This window comes from Thalassophryne amazonica, chromosome 13 (genome assembly GCF_902500255.1).
Source record: "Thalassophryne amazonica chromosome 13, fThaAma1.1, whole genome shotgun sequence".
Taxonomy (NCBI): Eukaryota; Metazoa; Chordata; class Actinopteri; order Batrachoidiformes; family Batrachoididae; genus Thalassophryne; species Thalassophryne amazonica.
The window spans coordinates 31,561,937-31,572,570 of record NC_047115.1 but is presented as its reverse complement, the minus strand read 5'-3'; the positions used below and the strand labels follow the sequence as shown (position 1 = coordinate 31,572,570).

The following is a 10,634-nucleotide window of genomic DNA, read 5'->3' as shown; positions in this document are numbered from 1 at the left end:
GCTCCGTGTTGTGTGACACAGCGTAGCGCTGCTCTTACAGACAGAGAGTAGACTTTGATGAATCTGCGTGCGCAGCAGTCAGTGCATGCGAGAGAGAAAAAAAGCTTGAGTATCGATCTTTTTACACGAGGATCGTTCAATATCAATACCAGCATTGTTATCCATATTATGGATATTAGGATCGATCCGGCCACCTCTACTCCTGGAGTCAGCCCTCTAGCTCAGGAGATTTTGTTTTAAGTTGTGTTGAGTGATTTTTTTAAACAAAAATGTTGATTGTGATAATAAAGTATTTTGTTGTCACGTACAACGTTTGGCAAAATTATATCCTAGGTCTTTTGGATCCTTTGGATCTATGAAGCTTAAATATGAAAAGCATCGGTATCAGTATCGATGTTGGAGATACTGGGCCTGTATTTACTTGGTATCAGATCAATACCAAAATTCCCGGTATCGCCCACCTCTAGAAAACACTACTTTGGCTATGCGGAAACTTTTTTTTTTTTTTTTTGCGCTTTAAAAAAAAACGAAACAAAACACTCTGATTGGTTAGAGCTCCGCGTCAGGAACGGGAAGGTGACGTCACTAATTATCCGCACAGCACAACAATGCCGATCACCGTGTGTAAACTTATTCTCGGTCACTTCGTCGTCATTGTCGTTATTTCGTGTTGTTTCTGCAGATATGCGAATCCCGAGGATAATCCTAATATTCCAGGAATCGCCAAATATTTCAGCACGAAGGGGAGGTATGAGGAAGTCAACCCACATCTGTTAGAGGACATTCTGTCTGTGAACGCTTCCATTCTGCAGCCGCCATCTGCGCAGTGCCGACAAATCTATCTGACTGCAGTCATACGACATGGAACCAGATACCCGACCACCAAAAACGTCAAGAAAATGCAGCAGCTCCACAAGATTGTCCTGGATAAAGCTTCCTTCAAAGACAGCTGGTTGCGTGAGATCCAGACCCAGTGGAGGATGTGGTACACTGAGGACATGGACGGAAAACTGGTCCAGAAAGGAGTGAGTGATCTCAAGCATTTGGCTGTCAGGTTGTCCAAACTGTTCCCCTCCCTGATCTCTGAGGAGAAGCTGCGAGGTGGACTCATCAAATTCATAACCAGCTCCAAGCACAGGTGCGTCAACAGCACTTTGGCCTTCAAGGCAGGACTGACCCAACTGTGGGCTATTGAAGGTATCTCCACCATCACCAGAAAGCTCACCGTTAATATTACGTGCATCAGCTCTAATGTTGTCCTTTGTGTTGTCCTCCAGATCAAGGCTTTGAGCATGTAGTGAATGATGCTCTGATGAGGTTTTTTGACCGGTGCACCAAGTTTGTGAAGGATGTTGAGGACAATCCGTCAGCTATGGCAGAGCTGGACAAGTTCAAGATGGGACCAGAGATGCGGAGAGTTCAGGAGAAGATCGCCGATCGCCTCAGAGTGCCGTACAGTCTCATCACAGATGGTCATTATCTGCAGAAAGACTGCATGTGCAGAGTGCATTGTACACAAATGATGAATGTTTTTCAACCGTGCAATGGTAACAATCAGTCAGTGTAGATATACGCACATCACCAGGTGAAAGGCTACTGTAGTGACTGTGAAACAAGAAAAAAGCCTGCACACTTTTGCCTTTCATGTGACAACATTTCGATCCCACTGGATCTTCCTTACTAATATTCTTACCATTCGTGCAATGGTAATATTTTATGAGGTGAAAGATGAAATATTCTTTCCATTGCACAAATGAAAAAACATTCATTATTTGTTTTACATAACACATTTCTGTGAAGGCTCTCAGTTGTCCAGGTGGTTTCCATAGTAAAGCTTGAATCTTCGACTGGACTGGGTTGCTTGACACGAGGACGTTTCGCTTCAAATCGCAGAAGCTTCCTCAGCTAAAATTCTTACTCTGGTAGTCTGACCCTTGTCGAGAAGAACGACAGACACAAGACCCAGATCTGTGTGTCTGTTATGTTAGTTAGTCTGTCCAGCGAAAAACCCAAAAACCACACATGTAGATTCTTTATTTTTTTCTTTTTTAAAGCAACATGTAAAATTAGCTGAAGATGTGAAGTAATATTAAAAAAATGCAGCTTTTTTTGAGCCCATTAAAAATCCTTTAGCTTGCAATGGATGCATTCGGCTCATATATGTGTTTATACATTTTATATATTCAACTTGCAAGTATACATTAAAATGCCCTGTATTATGCTCCAAATGGACAAATAAAATAATAATACAAAGTACTGATTAATGGAGGAGTAGAGCGGAACATTTCAGTAATATTTTACAGGCAGTTGACCACCAGGTGGAGGTCTTTTAAACCGAACGTTCCAAAGTGCTTTCACCATATTGAGCATCTGACTACTGCAGTCAATTTTTGCAGTTTGTGTTTTTGAATTGATATCATTGTCCTTTAAAAGGTGCAGGACTTAAATCTGTTTAGATGTTGTGTGTGATTTTAAGTTTAATGCCACCTGAGTTGTTCCTACATTTGAGGATTGTTGCATAAGAATGTCACAAATGTGCACTTTTAAGTTATGGTTGCCTGTGATTTCACTACTTATTAACAGTTTATGGCAATCTGTGTCCTACAGATATGGCTGAAGCGGCGTTTTATTTGTGCGCTTACGAGTTTGCCATCAAAACCATAAACTCCCCGTGGTGTCGGCTCTTTGACGAGGTGGATGGGCAGGTATGAGTCTCAGAAACGTTATGAATTCACGTTTATTGTTGGCCATATCATCAGATGTTTCATTTTATAAGCCTGCAGGTCAGATTATATGACGAGATGCACCGTGCACTTGATCCAGTGAATAATCAGAACCACTTGTTTGATGTTTGCTTATGCCAGTGGACAAATTGAGAGCATAGTTGAGCAAATAGTTGCTTTCAGTGAGTTTAACAATGTCAAAAAAAGAAAAAACAATTCCATGTCACATTCAGTGGTTAATGTGTGATGTTTTAATATGTCCAAAATAACAAGGAAACAGACAGAAAGCACACAGTTGATCAAAGTTTGTGGGCACACAAAGAAACAGACCTGTTGATGACCTTGAGATTTAGAAATCATCTCAAGTGGAACAGAGGAGAAACCTTGAGTTTAGGGCCCCTTCACACATAGTACGAATGTGGCTGAATTGCGTACGAAGCAGTAATTGTATGCAATAGGTGTAAAATCAGAGCTTCCTCCAGCGCCTCATACACCTGTTGCTACAACTATTTGCACACACCACCGGCTGAAAGACAGAGTGTGCCCTGTGAGATCCCTCTCGCGGCAGGCTTCGGCCAAATTCCCGGTGACACATACGAACATCTAACATCGCTCGCTTGGCACTTAGAAAATGTGTGGCCATACTGGCAAATGGTTACTTTTTTAGACCAAGCAGAGGGAAAAAAATATGGAATCACTCAATTCTGAGGAAAAAATGATGGAATCATGAAAAACAAAAGAACGCTCCAACACATCACTAGTATTTTGTTGCACCACCTCTGGCTTTTATAACAGCTTGCAGTCTCTGAGGCATGGACTTAATGAGTGACAAACAGTACTCTTCATCAATCTGGCTCCAACTTTCTCTGATTGCTGTTGCCAGATCAACTTTGCAGGTTGGAGCCTTGTCATGGACCATTTTCTTCAACTTCCACCAAAGAGTTTCAATTGGATTAAGATCCGGACTATTTGCAGGCCATGACATTGACCCTATGTGTCTTTTTGCAAGGAATGTTTTCACAGTTTTTGCTCTATGGCAAGATGCATTATCATCTTGAAAAATGATTTCATCATCCCCAAACATCCTTTCAATTGATGGGATAAGAAAAGTGTCCAAAATATCAACATAAACTTGTGCATTTATTTATGATGTAATGACAGCCATCTCCCCAGTGCCTTTACCTGACATGCAGCCCCATATCATCAATGACTGTGGAAATTTACATGTTCTCTTCAGGCAGTCATCTTTATAAATCTCATTGGAACGGCACCAAACAAAAGTTCCAGCATCATCACCTTGCCCAGTACAGATTTGAGATTCATCACTGAATATGACTTCCATCCAGTCATCCACAGTCCACGATTGCTTTTCCTTAGCCAATTGTAACCTTGTTTTTTTTTTCTGTTTAGGTGTTAATGAGGCTTTCGTTTAGCTTTTCTGTATGTAAATCCCATTTCCTTTAGGCGGTTTCTTACAGTTCGGTCACAGATGTTGACTCCAGTTTCCTCCCATTCGTTCCTCATTTGTTTTGTTGTGCATTTTTGATTTTTGAGACATATTGCTTTACGTTTTCTGTCTTGATGCTTTGATGTCTTCCTTGGTCTACCAGTATGTTTGCCTTTAACAACCTTCCCATGTTGTTTGTATTTGGTCCAGAGTTTAGACACAGCTGACTGTGAACAACCAACATCTTTTGCAACATTGCGTGATGATTTACCCTCTTTTAAGAGTTTGATAATCCTCTCCTTTGTTTCAATTGACATCTCTTGTGTTGGAGCCATGATTCATGTCAGTTCACTTGGTGCAACAGCTCTCCAAGGTGTGATCACTCCTTTTTAGATGCAGACTAATGAGCAGATCTGATTTGATGCAGGTGTTAGTTTTGGGGATGAAAATTTACAGGGTGATTCCATAATTATTCCTCAGAATTGAGTGAGTCCATATTTTTTTCCCTCTGCTTGGTCTAAAAAAGTAACCGTTACTGATTGCCACAATTATTTTTCCTGATTTCTTATAATGTTTCTTAAAGCCAGAAAGTTGCCATTTGAAATGACTTTAGTTTTGTGTCATGTCTGTGATCTGCTTTTTTCTACAAAATTAAACAACTGAATGAACATCCTCCGAGGCCGGTGATTCCATAATTATTGCCAGGGGTTGTATAATGTTGCCAATATGATCAAAATTCGCACTGTTGAGAAACAATTTTGAATTTTGACCCCTGAAGGGGAGAAATTCAAGCGATCCACAGCCATGATCTACATTTGGTAGCAACGTCAGATGACATGGGTTCTTCACCCATTCTGCGCAGGAGATGCTGGGAAGATCACTGCACGTGCCAATTGTAAAAGAAAGGCAACATGATATCTGCCGGCTGCATGCCCGAACAGAATAAACCAAGATGGCGGAAAATGCTCCGAAACAGCTTATTTCTTCATAAATCTAATATGTTTCTCATATATTTTGTAAAAGTTAGCGAGAAATAAACACTTCTCAATCTAAGAATACTGTTTTTGTAACCAGGTAACACCTCTGAAGTGATTTACAAGACTGCACGATGGCAATGGAAGGAAAAGTAAATATTCACTATTGAATTGCTCCCAGATAAATATACTGTATTCTCTTCTTTAAAATGAACTGTAATTTTGCAACATGTTACAAAAATAACTCTACATTATAATGCTCGGATTTCAGTAGAAATTAAATTTTGTCAGTTTTGTGGAATTTGAAAGGCCATACAGCTTTAAATTAATTTGGACCTACTGTACCTAATTGAGTGTTATCAGTTAAGTACATTTATAGGTTCTTTTTCAGTTTTCTTTTTTCTGTATACAAATGAAATAGAAAAAGATTGTGCAGCTGGTTGCCTTATGTTTTAACTTTCTAAACTTTTTATTTTTCACAGTGGTTATTAAGAAATGTTTTCTCCTAATTCTTGTCACAGGGAGTGTTTATGTTACAGGCTGGCCTCACAGTATGATAGCCTGAAATTTTGCTTCAAATAATGAAAACCCTTGATTGATTACCATTTTGGGTTAGATTTTTGTGTGTGTGTGTTTCCTCCTCAAGATTATCCCATATCCTTTAATATGTCTCATCGGCTGTGCTAACAGGTTATGGAATATGCAGGTGACCTGAAGCAGTTCTGGAAAAGAGCCTATGGTTACAACATAAACAGCAAGTCAAGCTGCATCCTCTTTCATGATATGTTTAGTCGTTTGGACAAAGCAGCCAATGAGAACAAGTGAGTCAACCTTAAATGACACAAACACCCTATAAAACAGCCCTGATTATAAGACGACTGCATATTTATCAGATGTTTTTTCCAAAAAAGTAGCCTGTAATCTTCCCAATGTGGTGCTTCCACTGAACAGTATGGTCAGCACAAAGGGTCATCTTGTACAGTCAGGCTCATAAGTATTTGGACACTGGTGCCATTTTTGTAATTTTGTCCATGTACATCACTATAATAGAGCTTAAAAGACACATTTAACATGTGTTTGTATTGTAGACTTTAAGGTTGAATTTAAAGGTTCATCAGAAATATCACATGAACCATTTAAAGATTGAAGTAATTTTCTACAAAAGTCTCTCTCTTTTCAAAAACTTCAAGTATTTGTACTCTGTGGGAAATCTGTCTGGAATAGAAACTTCCCACAAATTGAGGGACCATGCAAGGAGACTGGTGAGGGAAGCTACCAAGACACCCGTAGCAACTCTGAAGGAGTTATACTGTAGGCTTTGGTAGCCGTGACTGCAGAAACAGTACATGGTGTGTTTGTTGAATAACCAGTTGTACAGCTTTATGGAGGTGTGACACAGAGTGAATAGAGTCTGGGAGTCGTTTCCAAAGCCTCGGTCTCTTGGCCACCAAGGTCCCACTGTTTGTGGCATCATAATTGCAACTAATATTAAATCATTATCTTGACTATCAGGTCTGGTCAGCCGATGACTGAAGCTGTGACAGTGCAGATTGGTCACGCAGAGACCCTCCTTCCGCTTCTTACCCTCCTGGGCTTCTTCAAAGACATTGACATTCTGACATCTACCAACTACGCCACCCAGACGCAACGCTCTTTCCGCACCAGCCGCATGTTACCTTACGCAGCAAACTTCCTCCTGGTGCTGTATGATTGCGGGGACGGCGACTTGAGACTGCAGCCACTGCTCAATGAGCAACCTTTGACTTTCCCCGGCATGACAGAAGAGCAGGTCTCCATGCCGCAGTATCAGCAGGTCAAAGAGCACTACAGAGATCTGCTCTCAGGCTGTGACTTTGAGACGGAGTGTCAGCTGTTTTCACATCCATCTGAGGCGTAGGTCAAACGGGATCAAAGCTTTGATCCTTTATATTTAATGTGATGGCCGTATGAGTCCTCATGAAGGATTTGCTTTTTTCTGAGCCCACTAGACACCAGATGGCAGTGTTCAAAGTACATTGAACTTCACTTGTTTTGGACCCTTTTTTTTTTTTTCGAATAAGGTACCGCATCTAGTGAACCCAGGTAAAAACAGCAAATGCTCCATAAGATGTCATTTTGCCATTACTAGTTATAGCCAGATAAGGGTCAATTCAGGATTACACAAAGATCAAAAATTAAAAATGTTGAAATTTTGTATTGAAATGGACATTATTTTATTGGTCTGACTATATAGATTTGTTGGGTCTGCACCCTGTTTTAAAGAAATGAGAGGCACAGACACTGTAAAGAAACCAGTCAGAGAGATGCAAATATATTTTATGCTCTGCGCAGAGGAGGAGAATAGGAGCGGGCAGTAGCAGCTTGTACGTGCTCAGCTCCAAAGCTCTCCTAAAATCTCCTCCTTTGGCTCGGCTTTTTATTTAGTTCACCAACATGAGAAAAAACAAACAAGGACAGTCAGGGAGAGGGTACACATGAGTCATCAATCAATCAATTCAATCAGTTTTATTTATATAGCGCCAAATCACAACAAACAGCTGCCCCAAGGCGCCCCACATTGCAAGGCAAGGCCATACAATAATTACGTAAAACCCCAATGGTCAAAACGACCCCCTGTGAGCAAGCACCCGGCCACAGTGGGAAGGAAAAACTCCCCCCTAACAGGAAGAAACCGCCAGCAGAACCAGGCTCAGGGAGGGGCAGTCTTCTGCTGGGACTGGTTGGGGCTGAGGGAGAGAACCAGGAAAAAGACATGCTGTGGAGGGGAGCAGAGATCGATCACTAATGATTAAATGCAGAGTGGTGCATACAGAGCAAAAAGAGAAAGAAACACTCAGTGCATCATGGGAACCCCCCAGCAGTCTAAGTCTATAGCAGCATAACTAAGGGATGGTTCAGGGTCACCTGATCCAGCCCTAACTATAAGCTTTAGCAAAAAGGAAAGTTTTAAGCCTAATCTTAAAAGTAGAGAGGGTGTCTGTCTCCCTGATCCAAATTGGGAGCTGGTTCCACAGGAGAGGAGCCTGAAAGCTGAAGGCTCTGCCTCCCATTCTACTCTTACAAACCCTAGGAACTACAAGTAAGCCTGCAGTCTGAGAGCGAAGCGCTCTATTGGGGTGATATGGTCATGTCTGCATGGGGGAGATAGCAAAGCAAGGTAGCGGCTGGAACCTTCCATTCCTGCAACATGAGCCTTGTGGCTTGTCAAAAACAGGATAAGGCACTTATGCAAAATGAAAAACAGTTTGCTTAATCATGAAGAATGCGGACAAGTTTCTTTTTAAAACCTCCTCACAAAGAGGAAAAGTACACGTAGTCAAAAAAGGAAAATAAATGATAATATAAGCTTGAACTATATAAAATCCTTGACAACATTCCATTAAAGGTATAGTTTGTACTATCCACAGCCTAAAGTTCTGGATTTATGGGGTGAAAATAACAAAAAAAAATTGTGACAAATCCCTGCTTCAGTTAGTACAGGGTTCAAAAATTAAAGTTGCTTCAATTTTGTTTTAAAAAATTATGCAAATCACTGGCTAACCTAAAGGGAATAGTTTGCACAATCTGTAATGCTTATTTATTTCATGTGGCTAAATATATACATCATATGTCACTGGATCATGTGACATCGACCTTGTTTGCCTTTTATGTTGGCAGCCAAACATTCAAAATGTTCCAAATCCTACATCACTTTTTTTTTTTTTACCAAAATTGAAGCAACTTTCATTTTTGACCCCAGTGGGGTGGCCAAACAGCTAATGCACAAAATGTTCTTGGTTTAACACCATCCATTCCCATTCTCCACGTAACATGGAGTTGTATCAGGAAGGGCATCTGGTGTAAAAGCTGTGCCAAATCAACATGCAGATCTGTCTTTGATCTACCCCCAAAAGGGGGAGAGGAAGCTGGAGAGACAACTGAAACTGGTCTTTGGCACCATTTTTGTTGTTCTTACCGCATAACTCCAAAAATTTATATACAATACCAATTCCAGTGAAGTTAGGACGTTGTGTAAAATGTAAATAAAAACAGAATACAATGATTTGCAAATCCTCTTCAACCTATATTCAGTTGAATACACCATAAAGACAAGATATTTAATGTTCAAACTGATAAAATTTATTGTTTTTGTGCAAATATTTGCTCATTTTTTAAATGGATGCCTGCAACACGTTTCAAAAAAGCTGGGACAGTGGTATGTTTACCACTGTGTTACATCACCTTTCCTTCTAACAACACTCAATAAGCGTTTGGGAACTGAGGACACTAATTGTTGAAGCTTTGTAGGTGGAATTCTTTCCCCATTCTTGCTTGATGTATGACTTCAGTTGTTCAACAGTCTGGAGTCTCCATTGTCGTATTTTGTGCTTCATAATGCGCCACACATTTTCAATGGGCAACAGGTCTGGACTGCAGGCAGGCCAGTCTAGTACCCGCACTCTTTTACTGCGAAGCCACGTTGTTGTAACACGTGCAGAATGTGGCTTGGCATTGTCTTGCTGAAATAAGCAGGGACGTCCCTGAAAAAGACGTTGCTTGGATGGCAGCATGTGTTACTCCAAAACCTGGATGTACCTTTCAGCACTGATGGTGCCATCACAGATATGTAAGTTGCACATGCCATGGGCACTAACACACCCCATACCTTTGATCTTTTGAACTTTGCGCTGGTAACAATCTGGATGTTTTTTTCCGCTTTTGTCCGGAGGATACAGCATGCATGATTTCCAAAAACAATTTGAAATGTGCACTCATCAGGCCACAGCACACTTTTCCACGTTGCGTCTGTCCATTTCAAATGAACTCGGGCCCAGAGAAGGCGGCGGCGTTTCTGGATGTTGTTGCTGTACGGCTTTCGCTTTGCATGGTAGAGTTTTAACTTGCACTTGTAGATGTAGCGACAAACTGTATTAACTGACAATGTTTTTCTCAAGTGTTCCTGAGCTCACGTGGTAAGATCCTTTACACAATGATGTTGGTTTTTAATGCAGTGCCGCCTGAGGGATCAAAGGTCACGAGCATTCAGTGTTGGTTTTCAGCCTTGCCGCTTACGTGTAGAAACTTCTCCAGATTCTCTGAATCTTCTGATTATATTATGGACTGTAGATGATGGATCCCTAAATTCCTTGCAATTGAACATTGAGAAACATTGTTCTTAAACTGTTGCACTATTATTTCACGCAGTTGTTCACAAAGTGGTGATCCTCGCCCCGTCTTTGTTTGTGAATGGCTGAGCCTTTTGGAGATACTCCTTTTATACCCAATCATGACACTCACCTGTTTTCAATTAGGTGTTCGTTGAGCATTCATCACCTTTCCCAGTCTTTGTTGCCCCATCCCAACTTTTTTGAATGTGTTGCAGGCATCCATTTCAAAATGAGCAAGTTGAAGACCCCAGACTTCCCTTTTCCATGAAACTTTCCATTTACCACCTGTGTGTGGGGGATCCTGAGGAATTCCCAGGCCAGTATGAAGCCATAATCTCTCCAC

The 10,634-nt window shown here is 40.9% G+C and overlaps 1 protein-coding gene across 1 annotated transcript; it reads left to right on the top strand.

The window, feature by feature from the left end:
• The first annotated feature begins 574 nt into the window (after positions 1-574).
• LOC117523076 (multiple inositol polyphosphate phosphatase 1-like) lies at positions 575-7,052 on the top strand. Its single transcript, XM_034184494.1, has 5 exons — positions 575-1,197; positions 1,278-1,472; positions 2,608-2,705; positions 5,835-5,965; positions 6,657-7,052. The coding sequence occupies exons 1-5, from the start codon at positions 609-611 to the stop codon at positions 7,039-7,041; spliced, it is 1,398 nt and encodes a 465-aa protein (XP_034040385.1). The 5' UTR covers positions 575-608; the 3' UTR covers positions 7,042-7,052.
• Positions 7,053-10,634: the final 3,582 nt, after the last annotated feature.